Below are 22,319 nucleotides of genomic sequence, written 5' to 3'. Positions count from 1 at the left end.
ACAATCACCCCCCACTCCAAATTCCCCCTAGTGGTCCTATTCTACTGAAACTGCTCGAATCCTCTGCATTGAAAAAGCTCGTGGCGAGCATCGCAAAGCTCGCCGAGAAAAAAAGCATGCATGCATATAGTGAATCTTTGTAGGGCATTTATTTCTATAGGTTTACCAGTAACATTTTAGAGCAGTAAATTGACATATTATGAAAAATGTGATTGTCATAAGCGAATGACGTAAAGAAATATCGCTATTTGTGTAATTGTGTATTGATTGATTTACGACCAGATAAATTTTAACGTAGAAAATGTACTCTATAGATCATTGGTATTGGGCTTCTATTATTTTATACCTTTTTTGACATGTCAGTATTAAAGGACAAATTCAAAAGTTTTTTCTATTTGTGTTTTAATTATAAATTTTTGAAACTTTTTTAATTTATTCCTACAATAATTTTGTTTAAACATTTTATTTCAAGTTACCAGTATGTTTGTACTCACATGAAATAAGGAATAATGTACATCGTTTACAAAAATTTTAGTAATTTTCTATATAATACTTTCATTTTTAAATAATATATCCTCCACTTGTAAACAAACATTTCAACTTTATACCAATTTAGTTTAATTTTAAACAAAAAATATGAATCACAATCAAAAAAGTTCATTTTCATCGCAACAGTTCAATTTTAAACTAAAACAATCAATTTTCCAAACAAAATAGAATAGGTAAATTTGCATTTCAAGACTTTCTTTTCATCCAACAAAAGCGAATTTTGCAACAAGACAGTTACATTTACAAGCAAAGTGATGATCCTTCAAGTATACCAAATAATTTTTAACTGAGCACTTGAACTTTGAACAAATTGACTGTATTTTCAATGTAGATAAACGTTTATTTTTCAGTCTGCTAGCTTTAAAAAATTGTCTTTTTTACACTTCCATATTTTACAGAATTTTCTTACAACTAGCTCTTAAGAATTAAAATCCACCCACACCGTATAACTAATCCGCTCACTTTTATAGCCTAGCCTTCCACGCTTCACCTAGCCTCGCACGCATGTCGCTATTTTATCGCTATACCTCACATTGCCAACCTCTACCTCCGCGGCTAACGCCTAATACTTATCTACTATTTACAATATCTACAGTTTCCTTACACGTACTTGCTCTCCTATTTAAAATCTTTTTTCTCCATTCCTCGTTCTCGTTCCTTCTCTTCATCTCCATCTTACCCAGCACCTCCTTCACCTATGCCACTGCCCTTTTGTCCCCCCTTTCATGCAACAATACCTCCATGCTTATCGCACTCCTTTCCACCTCTTCATACTCCTCCAACCAGAGCTCAACTTTTGCATCCCCCTTCCCTCACAATTCACATATTCTCCTCTCTCGAGAAAGCCAGAACCTATTGAAATCATCAGTGCAACCGCATTCCATTCTCGATAAAAGTTCCTGACTTCCTTTCTCTCCTTTCTCACACAAATATTGTGCTCTCTCACTTGGCATAATCCACACATAGTTCCCGTTAAACCTTGACACTCTTATTCTCTCTTTTCCTTCTACCTTCTCTTTCTCCATGCCACTCTTTCGAACCAGCTCATATACCTTCCTTCCTCATGCATCCTTCTCACTTCATCCATCTGCAATCCATTCGTTTTAAAATACCTTTCCTTTTTCACCTCCATCTTTGCACCCATACGTCTTTTCTCCTTCTACCACCAACACTTCCCAACCAGTCTATTTCCCTCCTCTTCCAAAAATGTCTACTCATATTTACACGCTCGACTCCCCGTTATAATCTCTAAACTCCTTGTCCATGTCTTCCTCCTAACAATATAGATGGGCATATTTTTTTCCAACCCCAGTGTCCACTTTACATACCTCTCCTGTACTTTATTTTCCTTACAGAATCATATTCGAACAACCTTTTCCCTCCTTTTCACCTCCTGTACCGCTTTTCCCTTTCACTTCCACTCACCTCCCTTATCTATCCCGCCTCTTTTCCTAAACACCATAACCTTCGGCTCCAAAATAATTAAATGACATTAAAAAATTTCCCCCTCTTTAGCATTCCCCAAAAACTACCCTTAAACGTGAAAGTATGCAGCGGAACGTATGTTTGTATCAAAAAAGCATAAAAAATAATACAACTTAGAAAACACTGTTAGTTGGCATTTTTTTGCTCTTCTTTTTTGCTCTGCGATAATATATAATAAATTCCTGGAAAAGAACCACTAAGTCATACATAGCGTCCCCTCGTAATCAAAACGTAATTGAACGTATGTAGCGGAACATATATATGAATGAAAAAAGCATAAAAAATAATGCAACTTGGAAAACACTGTTGGTTCATATTTTTTGCTCTTTTTCGGCTCTCCGATATTATGCAATACATTCCTCAAAAACTACCCTTAAGACATACATGATTTTCAAATTTTCAAAACGTTTTTGATCATGAGGGGTGGTTATGTATGACTTAGGTCCAGTTTTTGTGGAACGTGTTATAAATTATCGGAGAGCAAAAAATAGCAAAAAGATATCAACTAACAGTGTCTTCTAAGTTGTATTATTTTTATGCTTTTTCTATACAGATATATGTCCCGCTGAATACTTTTACGTGGAAGGGTAGTTTTTTTGGGAAATTAGAATGAAAGGGAAAATTTCAAGTGTCATGTAATTAATTTGCAGTTCTAAATCATTTTCATATTGTCTAAGATGTTTTTCCAACTTTTAAAACGTTTTTGATCACGAGGGGTGGGTATGTATGTCTTAGGGGTAGTTTTTTTAACGTGTTATAAAGAATCGGAGAGCAAAAAAATATCAACTAACAGTGTTTTCTAAGTTGTATAATTTTTATTATTTTTTTCATACATGTGTATGTTCAGCTGCAGACGTTCACGTGGAAGGGTAGTTTTTGGGGGAAATGATAAAAAGGTCGAAATTTGCAAGTGTCATCCAATTAATTTGGAGCCCTAAATCATATTCAGATTGTTAAAGGTGGTTTTCCCACTTTTAAAACTTTTTAGATAACGAGGGGTGTGTGTGTAAGACTTAGGGGTAGGTTTTTGGGAAACCTAATATATGTCATCAGAGAGAGAGAAAAAAGAAAAAAAATCTCCACTAATCGTTCATCTCATTATTATAATGCAGCCTATGGATCTGGGGAACGGTTCAGATATCGAATAAAGTCTCTAGATACGAGTAGGCGCTCGCTAGTGATGAACTAGAAATGATTTCTGCTTGCTGTCCTGAACTGCGTGCCTCGCTGCTTTCGCGCATTCACGATGAATCTCGCATCTTGCAACGCCGAGTCTCCCGGTGGACTCTTGATCAATCAGTCTCAGCTCTCGCGAAGCTCGCATAGAGCATCCTAGCTCGTAACGCTGAAAAAATATAACTCTCAGTCCCTGCTATAATCAGATGAGCACTTTTTCCAATTTTTTCGAATTTTTCTTTGCTCTCTTGGAGTCATATCGAGGCTTTCTAACGCTAGGATGCGAAAGCACGCGAGACGACTTAACGGTACTTAACGAAAATTATAAAAAATAAAATGCTAACCTAAACGTGAGAAGTGACACCTTCATGCTTTGCTCGCCCGAGATAGAAATTTCATGATTTGATGGAGCGAGCGAGCATCTTTCAGTTTTGGCCAACTTCTAGCTTCAACTTGCTCAATTCTGCGAGCTAAAACTTTCTAGCGCTAACTTATCGGTTAGCTTTTTCTTGTTTATATTTTTGTCTAAGTATCATCTAGCCGATCGCGTGCATTGGCATCCTTAATGGAAAAATTATAGAAAATAAATAACATTATTTTAACCATAAGGTGTCAGATGTAATTTTTTCCCGAAGCAACCAACAGATTTGTAATTAGCACGAAAAACTATTCCAAATTAAGTAATAAAAAATCTACTTGCTACGGTGACACACTCTTATCCCGCTTGGTTCGCTTTGCTCGCAAGTTTTAGCGCGTGGAGAGCGCACGACTGTTAGTTTTTGCGCTTCAGGCTCGATGATATATTTCTCTCGCGCTTCGCGCTCGGTCTTTGTATTTTCCCCATATTTGTGCACAGAACTTTTAAACTTAAAAGTGAGAGCATAAAAAGCTGTAATTTTGTGACAGTCAATTCTCTTTTGCTAAAGTTCATTTGGCTTTAACGAACACATTCTCATCACGTATCCTGTGCTTCGCACTCGATATTGTTGCAAATGCAAAATTTTTTACATTATATTCTTCTTTGTTATATCAAACGTATATTATATTTATTTCTGTACCTTGGTCGGGGGCTTCTCATTCAGATATTGAAAAGTAAAGTTTAAATTTTGATTTTAATAATTACCTTAATATTTGTTTCTTATTTTTAATTAAATTGTATTTTTGGCTACGCTGAGGCATTTATCATTTTAATAATTTTATAGCATTACAATATATAATATGCATTGATATTGCAACATACGTATTTTCATTGCCTCGTTCTATAATTTTTTGATCATAAATCTTGTTTTTTACGATTGAAAGAAAACGTTCTCGTCCTTTATTGAAATTATTTTTTAAAAATTGAATTTTCTGTTATTTATTTCTTAATTATGTTATGTGGGGTCAAAAGATAAATGTTTTATTTTTCAAAATAATTTAAAAAGTTGTTAGATCATGTTTGTAATATTTCGCGTTGTTTTCCTTACAATGTTCAATTTTCGTTTGTTATTTTGGTCCTGAGAACTAGAAAGTATAGTTTATGTACTAACACTATTGGATGGTCGTCACAACTATACCAGTATTCTTAAACGTCATATTGCTCCACGAAGGATACAGTTTCGTTGACGTGGCAATACGCAATATGACAATTATTTTGAAAGTTATGGTGCCAACCAACTTAAAATCTACGAACACACACACGCACACATTCGTTCGCAATAACCTGTTTTTATTATTCAAAAGGTCTCAAAATATGGACATTTGACAAAAAATAAATGATACGAAGAAGCTTTTAGAACAAAAAAAACGCCTCGAGCAAAGGACACTTTTCTTCCATTTTGAGGTTAGAGTCGCACGTCTATGCGAAGCAGTTTATTGGTCTCGCGAAAAAGCAGTATAGTTGTCTCACCTATAGCGCATAGATCGAGACACTGTATATCCGTATTTTGTTGGACTGAAATTGTCTATAGTTCGAGCGGCAATACTGCTTTTTCCGTGTACCTTCTCATTAGGATGAAAATATAAAAAACATCTTGATATATCAATTTATTTTTGAGATATTAAGACTGTTTGCAATTTGGACGCGTGAATTTAATTGCGATGCGAGTGCCTGGCGTGCCACAGCACACAGTGGGTCAGGAAATGGAGAAAATTATCAAAATCGGCACTGCACTAGAAAAATGGCAGAATATATATTTTTCTCGTGAATTGACAGTTTGGCACATTATATTTAATAATTCTATTATCTTTTTATGAGCATTTAAGTGTACTATAGCTGTGTAATGCCCAAAAACTGAAAAAATTACCAAAATTATCATTTTCCCTTACACAGGGCCATAAAAAATGCCATTGACCAGACGATTGTGTTCTATATAATTTTGGCGTGCTAAAACAAAACCTGAAATCAGAATTGACATACATAAGCATTTATTTATTCTAATCTAAAAAACGGCTAAACGCTAATTTTTTCTGTCAGATCATTTTAAACGAGAAAAAACACCTTTTCAAGCCTTTTTTTGAGGTTAGAATAAATAAATGCTTATGTATAGGGTTACAAGATGGGTCTCGTGAAAAATCAGCTCATCTCCGCCTGCACCCCCGACCCCTATCAAAACACGCTTACACACATGCACACACAGAAAGTAGGTAACCGAAACCGAACTAGCCAAACGCCATTTTTAAAAAATCCGAACGCATCAAGTAAGCGGCCAATAGTAAATAAACTGGAGAAGGCTCAGCCAATAAAAATATATATTTGACTCTATATCAAATGTAGTAAGACCACAACAAATTCTTCTTATTTGACATCCTGTTATCTAGAAAATGTTCTCCAAAGCGCATGTAAAAAAATTAAAATATATTCTAAAAAATAAAAAAAATCGTCTTTTCGGGTAAGAATCAGCACATTACATGAAAAAGCAGCAAATCAGCGCAAGGACAAAAATCAGCACATGTGCTAGAAAATCAGCGAGTCTGGTAACCCTACTAATGTAAGTCAATTCTGACCTAAGATTCGTTTTCAGCATGCTAAAGTGATATAGAACACTCAAAACTGGTCAACGGCTTTTTTATGGCCCTGTGTAAGCGAAAATGATCATTTTTTCCGTTTTTGAGCTTTCCACAGCTATATTACACTTAAATGCTTCTAACCACAATAATGAAATTATTGAATATAATGTGTCAAACTGTCAATTAGCAAAATTTTGGCAAATTAATAATATATAATTTAATTTTAAATAATAATATAATATGAAAATTTAGCGAATAATATATATAATATAATTATATTTTCAATATTAACGAGTATTAATAATAAAGAAAGATATAGTTAATTCAATAATCATCCAATGAAATAAATCATTACAAAACTATTCACATTAATTAATTAAATAATGAATGAATTATTATTCTTTGTAAAAAGAACAAGAAATTATTAACTTTAAATTACAGGATATTGGTTATTTTTTATGTTTCGTTGTAATATTCACTAAATACACAACAAAATCGTTCAATGTTCAAATGATGCATGTTAAATGGTAAATTTAGCCATTTACTTTTTCCGTGCCCGAATTGCAAAATGAAAAAAATTTACCTTCAATATTTGTACAGACATAAACTTAAATTTAAAGACTTTTTAAACATATGACATAAAATCATTATTCTTATTATTTTGTAAAAATATATTTAATTAATTAGATGAACATGGAGATGGCAATAAAATGTTAGATGGCCATTCAATGTGTGTTTTAATACTCCGTGGTTAGCTTTTTCTAATTTTGTATCCAACTTTAAAAGCTCTAATACTCATAACTTGATCAACAAAAATTTTCATTTATTCGGTAAAATACGTGTAGTGCAAAATCCCCTAAAAAATAACGTATTTTGTTCCGAAATGATTCTTCAATTGAGCATGCAAAGCTGGCCTGACTTCAAATTACTTCCAGCAATAAATGATATTTCGATGAGGTTTTTCCACCGCCCGATGTTAGGAAACATTTTATTTGAAAAACGTTTTTGATTTACCTTTCAAACATCAATTTCTAAACTAACTTTCGATTTGCTTATTTTCTGATTAGAAGGATAAAAAACTCTGTCAATTTCTGGAAAGTTGAAAAATAAAAACCAAATTGGATATTACATATTTCAATTTAAGAGTTTAACGGTCTTTTGAATCATTTTATTATACAACATACTTCCTGCAAGAACACAGGTCGGTTAGAGAACAATGATCCAAATGCAATGCACTTCGTAACTGAAAGGTGGCTCTTCTCGTGTTGCTGTCATATTACGAGTGAACGATACAATGGTTGCATGAACTGATTGTGAGTGCTGTCTGCAAGGTCACGTACCCTAGCTGCATCATTGCATTCGCTCTGCGATATGGTTTACTGGACTCGCGTTATGAGTTTACCAGTAAGATATATTGACTCACGTATGACGATTATTGCACTCACCTAGATATCTCGTAATTTGCAGTATTGCACATCCAGTAAAAACAAAAGAATAACAATGGTTCATCATAAAATTATTGTAAGGAATTAAGGATAAAATCATTTTCTTAGAAATATTTTCAAATTTACTATACATTTGTATAGTAAATCTAAGAACTCGGTCTATGAAATAGTTATTAAGAGGCTGCGTAGTAAATTTAATGTACATGTATATTGATCAATTCTTAGAAGAGCCAGGTACTTTCACTTTACACAAATTAAAAATAATTTTTGCTGTAATGTTTAATTCTAAATAATTAAGCATTATATTTATTTCTAGTTCAACATAAATTATACTGGGTTTCAAGTGGATAAGTTCAATTAGATACATAATTAAGACACGTAACCTAAAAGCAGCAGTACTCACGTAAAAATTCTGACATTGGCAGTGAATTTTAATGAAAACCCCACCCGTAAGTTGCACTTTGTTTATAAATAAGAATTTAGTCGATGAACCGTAGGTTATTATGTTAGTTTTAAATATTTGACAAGATTTGAATACATCAAAGGATTTTCAACTTTTATGCACTCTATTTTACTATACATGTATATTATTTTACAATATAATGGTATGTTAAATTTACTACAGGCATATGCATATTGCTTCCATTACATTTATAGTAAAATTACTATAGGAATTTTTAACAGTATAATTTTAATTAATTGAAATTCCATTTGGTACTATACACTGAGAAAACGATACCGCATGAATTACAATATATACCGTAATTCCTGCGCTATATTTCGCAATTATTGCATTATAATAGCACAAAATCGTGATATCGTACATTGCAAGTTTTTACATTATATACCGCATAATTGTGCAATCTATAACGTAAGAATTTAAGTGTATCACGCTATCACATAGTATTTCTTCTTTTGTGATCTCGAAAGGCTTCAGATACTGAAGAAACGATCACAGAAAAAAATAAAGATAAAGTTTATATCGATTCCAGGTGAAAGACTCAACGGAACAAAAATTAACCTTGCCAGATAAAATTCACATGAATCGAAGATAATTTTCGATTTGTAACTTTGCCTGGATAATCTTTCATCGTATAATCGTTCCATTTTTATTCGAAGTATAGTGACAATTACGACGCCATTTCAGCACTATCCAGCGTCGTTGAACTTCATTAAATTTCAGAAAAATGGGGGTTCCCATCTGTTAGTTACATTTTATGTCAACGAGTTCAGAATTATTTTCCTAACCTCAGTTGCTGGTCTTACCTGCAGCCATTTTTACTTTTTTCTGTGATTGTTTTAAATCTAGTGTCCCGGTTTATAGCTCGAACTCACTCATACTCTGCCTTTTTCCCATTGCTGCTAAGGACGTCGTATAGCATATGACAGCAACAAAATGTAACTTCATTTTTTTCTGTGATATTAGTGCATTATAATATCGTACAAAGCTCCAGGACCTGATTGTACGTTATCATATTGTGCTTTCTTGCAATATAGAGGTTTTGCGATATCATTGTGCGATATCTATTTCGTTTAAAAAATTGTGAACAACGAATGATAAACGCAACATTTTAATTAAATTTATCAATTGCTCAAAGGTTTTGATCATCTAATTATTTTATCCTGAGTATGAAGCATATAATGAGTACCGCAGTAATTGGGCATTTGCCCTATGTTCACTACAACAATAAAAATGATTACCACGTTCACAAATGTCAGCAGTATTTTAAACGATCTTTATGATTAACAAAAGCTTAAGGTGTATCTATGGTTTTTCTAAACGCCTGAATGCGTGGCGTTAAATCAAGTTTTTGAATCATATTTTGTTAAACTAGACTTTTTGTCTGTATTAAACTAGCCAAAATGTGATTCATAAAAATGTGAATAAACTGCAGATCATAATGTCAAATTATACTGAATATAAAATTAGTGGTTCATTAAAATAAGTACTTTTTTATCAGAAGTTTTAAGCTATATTGGTATGCATACTGCATAAATTTTCTGTAGAATTTTGCGTTATAATCTGCAGTTTTATAAAAAAATTAATTTTAATGTAGAAATGCACAAATTTGCGATGAGCGACCATTAAGAATTATCCGATTTATTTCTCCTTTCATGTGATTCATTTATAACCCAAAAGGGATGTAACAAATGGACAATTCAAGTTGAGATTCGGGCTTCCTTCTTTTTTTAACATCCCTGATATGATTATGTACGCGTATGTAATCATAATGTCAAATCTTGTATTCCACTTTTAAAACACTTCCACATATCGTATATTGACTTAAAACTTTGTACAAATGTATATCTCTGATGAAAATATAATATTTTATTAAATTTGAGTTGGCCGCTCCTCTCCAATCATTCTTCAACCCCTCTCTAGATTTTCATGCCGTTAGAATACTCCAATAATATAGGTACCTATGACGAAAAAGACATTTTAATATTTACGCTCAACGCTTTTACTTTTAGTCACATTATTAGTTTTTTCCAACTTTCTCGGTCGTCACATTACTATTTCTTTTTCAAACTTCTTCTTGCGTGAACCCGGTTTTTCATCACAGCCACAGACGAAGTCAAATGACTGATGAGATGAGGATGTTATAAGTTAATTTAATACGATGTTTGAAATGTTTTGCGATGATGTTGTAGATAAAAAATTAGAAGCATGGAGTAGTTTAGAGTCCGTCTTTTACAACTGTTATACTTAATCAGTGGCCGCGAGCGTTGGTGGAGAAAACTCTGGTGCTTTCTTAGAGCTGCCATCTGCCACTCCATAGGTTTTTAGTTGCTTGCTTCCTGATTGTAGAGAAATTTTCTTATAATTTAACTGGTTTTTAATAAAACCGCCTTCTGTGCTGCAGCCAATACTCTACTGACTCCTAAATGTTCAAGACGATCAGTGCATCTTGCGTGCACGTTGCCTGTGACCGAAATCACAATAGGGTGAATATATGCATGTTTCACATTCCTTCATACTGCCTTTACGTCATTCCTTAGCTCGGTATTCTCATGGATCTTACTTGTATACGTTACCCGCAAATTTCGGTTAAATCGACAAGCTATGTCAATAATGTAGACTTTTCCATCCATTCTGTTAAGAGTCCTAGGTTTAGAGCAAGTTGTTGATGCATAATGGCCGCCAAATCATTATATCTGTGCGTATCCGTTGGTATCTCCACGTAATCGGCACCAGTCAACCATGTCTTGGCGTAAAACGTGTTTGCGATAAATAATTTCTGATATTGATAATTCAATCACCATGTGGACGTCCTAAAGGGGTTCTCAGAATGTAGCTCTGTCATGTGATTTGACGTCTTTAAGACGTCCTTGGATCTTTTCATGTCTTTAAAAGGTTCTTAGGACGTCCCTAAGACGTCCGCCAAAAGACGCATATAGGACAAGTTTAGGACTTGTGTGCACATTGGGAACCCTGTCCTGAATCCTAATGACGAATCCTTCTGTTTATGAATACAGGGCGTCCTCTTTAGTCAAAAATTGGATGCTCCATTATCCACTTCATGTTGATCGAACGTTTTGGGGTGCAGGCCGTGGATGGCTTTCTGTCTCCGTTGCTTTCCTAATTCATCAATGCTTTCTGTCCTCATATTCCAGGCCTCCCCTGAGGATAACTTTAAGGTCGTGTAATCAAGATCCTCTTTACAAATAATATTGTGAACCGCAACATTTTTCTGGCTTTTGAAATAGTCTCGCAACTGTATAACTTGTGACTTACACAGTTTTTGGACATCTACAATGCCCCTACTCCCTATATATCGTGGTGAAACAACCCTGTCAATCGCTGAATTATTGTGGTGCATTCGGTGCTTTTGTGATTTTTACGCATACGATTCTGTTAAACCTTTCAAGGTCGGTGTTAGAACATTTGATCAGCCTAAAGGAGTACGTGAGGACAGTGATGGCAGTTGTTGATTGCCCTGATTTTGTTTGCTGAGTTGAGAAAGTTCTTCAGAATCAATCTGAGTGTTGTAGTACATCTTATATCTTTGTAGTATATCCTGAGATTCAAGAATATCCATGTATATATGAATTGCTCTTAACCGTCGCCTCGTGCGTCATTTTTGAACACGTGACATCGATAACTTGTAACAGTTTCTGGTTTCAGCTAGCGTTTAGCTTCAAGTTATCCATGTATAGAAGATGGGTCACTTAAAGACTATACTCATTTTCATATATTCTCAACCCACGAGAGATGCTATTTAGTGTTTTGCTCAATTGGTTCAAAGCTAAACAGAACTATAGTTCACTGAATTAATCTCCTTGAAATATACCCGTCATAATGCGTATTGCTCTAGTTATCTTTCGTTTTCCACGATCAAAATACCTGATTCTTGTACCTCAAAGAATTATCGCACGACTTACGAAGTCAATGATGCATGGGAAAATTTTGTAAAGTTTTAAGACTTCAAGCAAATATTCATGTGGCACGGAAGGAAACGCTTGCTTGTACTCACTGTGTGCCTCGTGAGATTTACAACATCGTTTTTGTTCTTGTGTAAGGATGTCGTTCTCGTCGCAGTGAAAATAATCCTTATCTACAATGATAGCTCTAACACATTTATAAATTTTGGAAGACAGCCTATCGGTCGAAATTCAAATGCATTTTGGGCGTCTGGTTTTTTAGGCAACATAATACACGTAATACCCTGGATCATAAAGCCTGGCATCAGATCTGGGTGTTCGAGGATCTTTTGAAAACACCTTGACAACACAGGATGCACACTCGTCTAGTACTTCTACCAGAAGTTGTGCACAATATCCGGGTCTCGAGCCTTCCATTTTCTTGCTCTTTTCAAAACCGCTGAAACGTCTAAAGATGTGATGTTGGTACATAAGCTCGATTTCAGGGTTAGTTCTAGCTCTTGTTTTCTCTAGTTGGAACCAAGCAGCGTCTAAATTGTTTCTGTTCGCTTTTTCTCTCAAACACCCGAATAATATTTAGTCATGTCTTCCATTTGTAGGTACTTTGGTGCTTTGCTGGTTATGTTGCTTTACACGTAGTTCACGATAGAACCTTCTTTCGTCTGTTTGGAAGGTTTGACTTTGTTTTCTTCTTGTACTATTTTTCTTGCACTGACGCAGTCAAGCAGTAAAAACATCAAGTATCTGCCGTTGGGAGTCTATAATCTCATCCAATGTTGCTAGTGTTTATATCCTAATGTACCGAGGTTGGATGATTTTAGTCACATGATTTATCAGTTTTCTGGTTCTATTATTATTATTATGTGTTTTTATTAAACTTTTACTCGCGTAAACCCCGTGATATAGCATAGCCACAGACTAAGTCAAGTGACTGATGAGATTAGAATGTTATAACTTAATTAAAATAATTTAATACGACGGTTGAAACCTCCTGCGATGATGTTATAGGTATACAATTACGAGCGGTCACGAGCTTTGGAGGTGACAACAGTCACCTCTGGATGCTTTTCTAGAGCTACCCTCTGCCACTCCACGGGTTTTTAGTCGGTCGCTTCCTGATGATCAAGAAAGATTCTTACAATGCGACAGGTGTTTAATAAAACCGCCTTCTGATCGGCTGCCAATACCCTACTGACTCCTAAATGTTCAAGATGTTCAGTGCAGCTTGCGTGCACATTGCCTGTAGCCGAAATCACAATGGGATGAATGGATGCATGATTCACATTCCTCCGTATGGTCTTTACTTCATGCCTTAACTCGCTATACTTCTGGATCTTGGTTGTATAGGTTGACTGCAAATTTCGGTTAAGCGGACAAGCAATGTCGATGATATAGACTCTTCCACCTTTTTTCCCGCATCACGATGTCAGGTCGATTGGCCCGGATGTAATGATCCGTTTGGATAGTAACATCCCAATATAAGATGTAATCTTCGCTTTCTAAAACGGGCATTGAAATGTATCTATAGAAGGGCACCCATTCTTTTAAGAGTCCTAGGTTTAGGGCAAATTGTTGATGTATAATGCCCGCTACATCATTATGTCTGTTTAAGACTTCAAGCAAATAGTCATGCGGAATGGAAGGAAACGCTTGCTTGTAGTCAATGTATGCCATATGTAAGTTCCTTCGATGCTTACGAGCTTGAGTCATGGCAACAGCGTCTATAGTGACTAGATCTTTACAGCCTAGTGAGTTTTTACAACATCCTTTTTGTTCTTCTGTAAGAATGTCATTCTTGTCACAATGAGAATATACCTTATCTGCAATGATAGCTATAAGACATTTATAAATTGTTGGAAGATAGGCGATCGGTCGAAAGTCAAATGGGTTTGAGCGTCTGGTTTTTTTGGTATCATATACGTAGTACCGTGCAGCATAAAACCTGGCATCAGATCTGGGTGCTCAATGATCTTCTGAAAACACCTTGCCAACGCAAGATGCACACTCGTCAGGTACTTGCACCAGAAATTGTGCACCATGTCCGGACCTGGAGCTTTCCAATTACTTGCCCTCTTCAAGACAACTGAAACATCCAAAGCTGTGATGTTTGTCAGATGCATTTCTGGGCCATTGTTTGCCCTTGCTTCCTCCAGTTTGAACCACGCAGTGTCCAAATTGCATCTGTTCATTTTTCCCTAAACGCTTGACCAGTAGTAAGTCATATCTTCTAATTGAGGCACTTCGGTGCCTTGGTGGTTATTTGGCTTTACTCTCAGTTCACGATAGAACCTTCTTTCATCTGTCTGAAAGTTTTGGTTTTGTTTCCTTCGTGCATTACTTTTCTTGTACCGACGCATTCTGGCAGTAAGAACTACAAGTCTCTGTCGTTAAGAGTCTAAAATTTCATCCAATATTGCTGGTGCTACTGTCTCGATGTGCCGAAGGTGGATGATTTTAGTAACATGGTTCATCAGCTTTCTGGTTCTCTTTCCTTTTTTATATTGAGTAAATCGACCCAATTTGCACCTTACTTTGCTGAAATCGATATCCAACCTGATCTTCCATGGTGGATCTCAATCCCCTGCTGGGACAAAAACTGCATTTGCAGGCCTAGTTTTTCGGCCCAACGTTCTAATGTTTGCTACAGCTGCACAGTATACAAGAGTTTGCACCTCTAACGCATTTTGTGCTACGTTCAAATACGTAGGTAAAACCTTACTGTTGAGATGTGCTATTAGTGTACGCAGATGATTTGTGATGTTCATTTTGGGCAATGAATGCCTCAGTGTTTCACTTTCCCCACATTTCTCTGCCAAAAATAAAAGCGCATAACATCTCTGTTCATATGATATGTCCATTTTCATTTTCATCAATAGGTTGAGGAAGAACATCAATTGCTCCTGCTTGACCGTTTGTCGCGGCTTTCTCTAACTGATGTTCATTATCGTCGTTTTTCCACGCCAAATCAATCTGTTATTTAATCTCCATTGCTCGGTCTTCTGTAATATGTAGATTAGTCCTGATGTCTTTCACCTTAGCGATAAGATCTCTTAGTGCGACCTTTTGTATATTAGGATACTTTGCAGCAAATTTTATTCTTAAATTGTATCCTTTTTCCTTGTTTGTTTCAAACTTCGCACTTTCATAATAGAGACGCACCAATTCCTCTTTCACTGTTGTATCCCAATTGATGCTCTCCCACGGTATTTCTGTCGAGTTGGTTGGCTGCAAATAGCTAGTGCTAGCTCACCATCGCCACCGTCCCGCATACTGTAGCCCCCAGGGGTGGCTCCAGGGGCGCCCCGACGATCCTCGGGAAGCGACAAGCGTTTCAAAATCTTTAATATATTCTCCATTTTTCATTGATGGGTTTTGGTGTTCTACTTAGTCCCTCTACTCTTCGTTATCAGCCTATTTGGCATGGGAAACCCTGTCAGTAGCCCTACCGCGACATCACCGCGGAACACCTTCGGTAGGGCTATTATTATTATAAATATATATAAAAAACATTTCTGTATTGAAATATTGTCTCAAGCTTATACTGCCCAACATGTCGAAGGCATTTTTGGTTTGAGTTGGTTTTTTTTTATTGGATCATTTTTGCACGGGGCTGTCCCGGTATATATCATCAGTCACGGACGCATTTTTATAATGCAATCAAGTGATCTGATGAGAGCAGTCTGCCCAGACATATTGGACAAATTCTGGTTTTTTACACCATCATTCATGGACTGGGTTGCAGTCAAGTACACGATGGGGGGACCTACAGCTTAAGGTTGGTTCCGAACCACCAGAACCTCGGTGTAAAGGTACATTGAAAAATTTCTAGAGATACCGGCTTAAGGATCGAACCCTGCACCTTTGAGGTGAAGTCCGAGTGTCTAACCAACTGAGCCACTGAAGCTCCTATGGTCCTTCGAGCCGGATTATTATTATTATTATTACTATTATTATTATGTGAAAAGTTGTAGACTCCAGCAGCTACGATCATGGTTCCATAAATAAACCAATCCCGTCGCAACCAGAACGTGAACGACGTCCACTCCTACACCTTCCATCCTAGGAGATAAGCAAGAACGAGAAATTTACGCAAGATACTTCGTACAAAATTGTTCCTGGGCATTCCTTGGAGTACGTTCCCTAGCCGCGGATCACCTTACGCGGTAGACGGTACAGTAGAAGATGAAAGTTTCACCTCTGGATACTTCTTTAGAGCTACCAAGCTTTGTACAATGTTAGGACAAACAATGATGACGGACCAGATGAAGTGATCCCAGAAGAACAGGCTTTTGCATCTGGCTTGCGTTGGACTGAGCCTGATGCCGGCACTCCGGGATTTTGTAGCCTTAGTACAGCCTGCTCAGCTAGAAAAGAAGAGCATAATATTTTGCCCGTTTTTCTTCCTCCTTTGTCGTGATATTATCATCCGCTGGTGCAGAGAATTCAATCACGTAAATTATCTTGGTCTTTAGATCTTGAACGACAATATAAGGCTTTGTAGCACTGATAAGTTGAGTTGTGTAAAACGATAAATTCCAGTAGATCTTACACTAATCATTCTCCACAACGGACTACGGCTCCCCTTGGGCGTATGGCAAGACGGGCATTAAATCAACACAGTAGAAATACAGAAGATAATAAAATGAAAATTTTAGAGTCACATTGTGTCTCTCTATATACTCGTATCGTGCATCCACTGAGAACATAACCACGTGTTTCTGGTTCTAGCTTGCACGCTCGGTAGCTGGTGTCGCCTACAAGTACATTCATTATGCGCTCACGATATACTGAGATGTCTATGACGCCATCTTGGAAGGCAAAAAGAAATCCCTCAGCCTCCGATCTCAATCAAGCAAATTTAAAAAAAAAGGTTTTGAACAGACCCATCGATAGCTTTTTTCTACGTATAATGCCCTAAAATTTACCATAAAGGGGCTTGTCAGCATGTACTCTTAGAAGCGAATTTTTTGCTTCCTTTACACGACTTTTGAACACTAAAGCTGTTATTGATGCAAGGTCATTTGTAGTCCTGGAATCAAATGGGAGACCAAGCTCCTCTGCAGCCCTATCAACGGCACATCATCTTGCGTGTGCTTCGGTTAAGTTGCTTTAATTCATCAAAGTTCCATTGACTGCATGAAACGTGTAGAACAGTATAGAAACGTCCAGAATATTGGTAGCCTGTATCTTAATGTCCCCAGATAATTCGGGAGCCCAAATTTGTCTTAAGAATTTGGCGAAAGCTTTTTTCAAGGGCCATTTTTAAAATACGCACATCTCAGCTTTCTTCTCGTGGTATTCCAAGATATGCATGTTTTTCTCCATTATTCAGATTTTGAATGGTATTTCCACATATGAGTTGAAAATCCTCATCTTCATGCGATGATGTATTTTCTAGTCTTCCTTTGTATCGATTGGCGCAGGCACACTTGTCCAGTCTAACGCTAATGACAATTGCTTTAGAGTACCTACTTACCGACGTCACAAGCATTTTAAGGTCGTCCTTGGAAGAGGTAAAGAGCTTAAGGTCGTCCATGTATAATGAAAAGTGTTTCACCCTAAATTCACTTCTATTTGGCAGGTCTCATAGGTACCCAGACCTTTTACCTTGGAATACAATAAATATAGGAAAGAGAGAGATGCCAAAAAGTATCGGAATTAAAGAGTCTCCTTGGAAGACCCCCCTTTTATATGTGACATTGCTCTTAGTCACTTCTCCTGTTGTCAGATGTTATGACAAATATTGACCGCTACAAGACCATAGGCTTTTTCATACATTTTACTATTTTTTGATGCAGCTCCAGGCATTCAACGATCTTGGTAAGTAACTCATGATACGTGTTACCTGATAGAATTATGGATAATACACCTGTCTATTAACAGGATCTCTCTGCAAACTGCCAGTCCTCTCTTACATCCGCGTTGACCAACTATTACATTCCATACCGGCTTGATAGATGTTAAAATCCTTTTTTTGAGGATGCAAGAGAACAGCTTGTAGCTGGTGTTTAAACAAGCTATTCACTAGTAGTTCTTTGGACTTGACAAATCTCCAGTCTTAGGAATCAGTACCATGCGTCCTTTCAATAAGCACTGCAGGATGGGTTGTAGTAGTAAATATAGGAGCTAGATGTTGGTGCGTGGAAGTAAACTTTTGCCACTAAAAGTAGTGGATTTTATCTGGCCCTAGCGCGAAAAAGTTTTTAGTTATAGCGATAACTTTTTTCCCTTATTCAGCAGTAATTAGTGGACACTCCTCCTCTGATCATTGCAGAAGTTTCTGCTAACAAAAGTAACGAAAGAGTGAGATATCTAAAGCTTTTTCATGAAGCTTATAAGTATTTCCATATACTTGTTACCAAGAGATTTTAATCTCTTCTCAACTAAACGGATTTCCAACGGCACATAACATTTTGTTGAACAGACGGGAAGGATGAGTGGAAAATGTGGAATTTTCCCGAATCCACTCTACTCGTCGTTCAAGGCGTTCTTTGGCTGTTGAAAAGCTCTTATTGTTTGTGCCCTGTACTGCTGATAGTCAACAGTTTACACTTTTTCAGCGTGTTATTTGCTTTCCATAAGTTTCGAGCTAGTGCCTTAACTTTCGGAGTGCACTTTCTATTTGATGTTGCACGTATAGCTAATCACGTACTGAACATCTGATACATACCGTCTCGCCGTTTAAATTTTAAACTGAAGCTGTGCAATACGCTCGCGAGTCTTTCTCAGGCGTACTGAATTATCATTACTTCTAGTGTCGCTAAGCAGGGAGACCGCCTTCTCGTAAACTAAACAGTTCAGATTTCAGAGATCAAAATCTTCAGATAGCGAATCAGGGAGAGCAATATTAGCTTCAGCTAATTTTTCCATCCTAAAAATGACTTTTTAGTGGATTTTTCACCTCCTCGTTTTCTTGTTTGCATTATCAGCTATCTGCAAAGGTGGTCTTGCTGCAACGGGTGCTATGTTCCCTAAAGTTTTTTGCTCTTGTTCTTGATAAAGAGCTTCATATTCCCCTTTGAGTAAAAAATATACCCGGTCTCTGAAATACTGTGGCGTTTTATGAGCATATTCCGGGTGCATATTGACATAACATTCATGTAACCTCTGTATGTATCCTCTCCGCGCCGGTGAGCTTTATTGCCAATAGGTAAGGATGTCCCTCCTGAGTTGGTCCGACCATTTAAAACGATATTCTTGCGTTTGTTCGGGGCCATTGCTTAGCTCGGTCTTATTGCCACTTCCAACTGAACCATGGCCTCCATGGCAAGAACCGAAGCTCTCGGGTGATGGGGTCGCCATCTATCTAAGCTTATTTCCGGTTCTATTTATTATTATTTATTATTTTCATTTATATTTTATTATTTTTATTAATTATTTAATTTTTATTAATATACATTATTTATTTAAAAAATGATGTCTCAGATTCAAGATGATTACTGCCTAACATGTCGAAGGCATTTTTGGTTAGAGTCTTATATTTTTTCGAATAGTGTGCGCGGGGCTGTCCCTGTATATACCATCAGTCACGGACACATTTTTAATGCCATCAAGTGATTTGATGAGATGAGTGTGGCTTTGACATATTGGGCAAAGCTTGGTTTTTACCCTATTATTGATGGACTGGGTTGCAGGTAAGTGCACGGTGGGGGGACCTACAGCTTAAGGTGGGTTCCGAACCACCAAAATCTCGGTAAAGGTATATAGAAAAATTTCCCACTTCGAAAATACTTCTTTTCAGTATACTTTAATAAAAGCTTTTTTTTAGAAAATTATAAAAATGAATTATTGAACACAGTGAAAAGTAGCGCTCAATTGATTAGATGCAAAAAGAACTTTTCTTTCTTCTTTTTAATGATGCCTCCAAATGTAACTTGTTTCACAGAAAAAGACAAACGGTAAAAGTAATTTAGGTAATGTCATACACATAGAAATAGAAGGGGACTAGCCGCCTACTTCCTAACTTAGGCTGTAAGAGCGTGAGAAGTAAGTGAGAGAAAGAGAACTATTTGCTCTTTATCTCGCAATACCAGTTTAGCAAGCCAAAATAGTAGATTGTCATATTCCCAGATCCATGGGTATAATGTCCGTATGCTCAAAAATGAAGGTCGGTCAAGACAGGATGAAAAATTAGTGATCTTTCATTTTTCCCTGGCCGAACTTAATTTTTTTGCATGTCGTTATTAACCTCAGCATGTTTAACTTAATAAATTGTTACCCTTTGTTTTTCCTATGTTATTGTGAATTTAATCATTTTTTATAATTTATCGCGTTCATATAAGTGAGGATTCTTGTAAACTGTTTCAACCGATATGGCATATTTTTAATTAATAAAAATTAATTTAAAGAAAACGAAAGACTTGAAAATTCAGGAAATATTTTTTCCCGTTTTGTTTGTTGAATAACAAAAAAAGAAAAAAAATTCAAAATATTCCAGAACTCTAGTCACTGCAAAGAACCATTAAACCCATGGAAGAAAACTGCAGTAGATCAATATTATAGACTATTTAAATTGAAATGCAAAAAATTGAATAGGGGAGACATCAGATTTTTTACGCACATGCTTGCAAATTTCATTTTTCTGTGTCTTTCTGAAAACATTACTAATTTTGTGAAATATTATTGGCTGAGAAGATTTTCTAACGACTACAAAACAGTTCTCATAATGAATCATTATACTTTCATCAAAATCACCACTTACTTCAAAGTTTCAGATAGTTAATTTTTATAAATAGTACGCTAGTTGTCAAAAATTAAATCTGGAATACATAATGAGTTTTAGGAAATGTACGAAGAAGTTCTGGTTCGAAATAGAATACAGTACAATTTAAATAGATTTATATTAATTTAAAACTATGTTTTTGTAAAAATTCATAAAACCTTTTCCTGAACTTCGAACAATATAAAGTTAATATAATAAACATATACACAGTGGATATTAATAAGAAAATATGTATAAACATAAAGAAATAAATGACTAATTAATTCTTGGATTATTCTGTTGCAGATATAATTGATTCTTTCAGATTTAGTGTAATAATGTTAATTACCTATGTATTGTGATATCTTTTTAAATTTGTATAAAGCTTTTTCATACATTAATTTGATATAAATATTCTCAAAACTTTCTTGTTCAAGCTTCTCATACGTGTAAACGTTTAATATATAGTATGAAATAAGAAAAAGATCGTACACTATCAAGTTATATTTAGGTGAAGTAATTCGGTATGGGAATCAGTGTAGTAACAGGACAAGCATTATAATGTTCCTAATGAAAAATAAGTTTTTATTTGTTAATTGATACATTTTTTTGAACAATTTTTTCTCAGGAATTATGCAACCGACCAATTTTCGTAAGCGATGTGCCAGCACAATTCGACGTCATTCCTGGAAAAATGGGTAAGTTCACTAATATATTTAATTATTTATGTAATTCTCCCATGGTAGATTTTCAAAGCATTATACACTCAAGGAAATGTATTTTTACACATAATGCGATTGCATTTTGGATAAACTTGATCCGCGTTCTCTGAATTGATCTATTATATGAGCTACCCACATAAAAGTATTCAGAGAATCTTGATATCCTTATATTGTCTGTTCTATCTGAAAAAACATACATTTGCGCACAGTGTTATAATTAATAATTTATGAAATAATGTTACTGGCAAACTTAGTCAGCAACAGTCGTCAGAATAAGAATAAAACAAAAAGCAAACAAAAATAGTATGGATTAGATAGTCACATACTGTTGGATTCCTAGAACATCTAGGCTCAGCCTAGTCGAGCGTGATCTATAAAGTTTCGATATGCGTGCTGATATGGTAGAGATTTCTTTATGAGTAGTGTTTCTTATAACACTGTATTCAGTTGCTATTTTTATGTTTTGCCTCTATTAAATATGGAGCAGTTTTAAACCCTTCAATTATTTCTTCTTTCAAAGCCCTAATTCTAACAATAAATTATAGTATCAGCAATTAAGGGCATGTAATACTTAGAAAATTCTCGATTTTACCAGTTTTAGGTTCCCCCAGCTTTTTTCCTAGGATAAGAAATATTTTGCCTTCAAAATCTGGGAAATGATAGCGAACATGCTAACGGACGTCCTTGCACACGTTTTTTGTGTTTTTTTATCAAAATTTTTTTGATATTGCTAACAACGTGCGTGTAACTAAGCTCCCGGAACTAACCTTGTTTGCAGCCAATCAAAAAAGTTTATTTCATAATTAATTTCCAGATTATCGGAAAGGCAGAGATGAAAAACGACGTAACCTCAAAATAATTCATATGCAT

The 22,319-nt window shown here is 35.7% G+C and overlaps 1 protein-coding gene across 1 annotated transcript in view; it reads left to right on the top strand.

The window, feature by feature from the left end:
* LOC117176927 (calpain-C) overlaps positions 1–22,319 on the top strand; it is a 246,160-nt gene that overhangs the window by 97,106 nt on the left and 126,735 nt on the right. The window contains exon 3 of the mRNA XM_033367325.1: positions 21,356–21,425. Within this exon, the coding sequence (XP_033223216.1) occupies positions 21,356–21,425 (70 nt within the window). The remainder of the gene's footprint in view (positions 1–21,355; positions 21,426–22,319) is intronic.

Source organism: Belonocnema kinseyi, chromosome 7 (genome assembly GCF_010883055.1).
Source record: "Belonocnema kinseyi isolate 2016_QV_RU_SX_M_011 chromosome 7, B_treatae_v1, whole genome shotgun sequence".
NCBI lineage: Eukaryota > Metazoa > Arthropoda > Insecta > Hymenoptera > Cynipidae > Belonocnema > Belonocnema kinseyi.
Note: the sequence above shows the minus strand (reverse complement) of the source record. Positions and strands in the feature narration are given on the sequence as shown.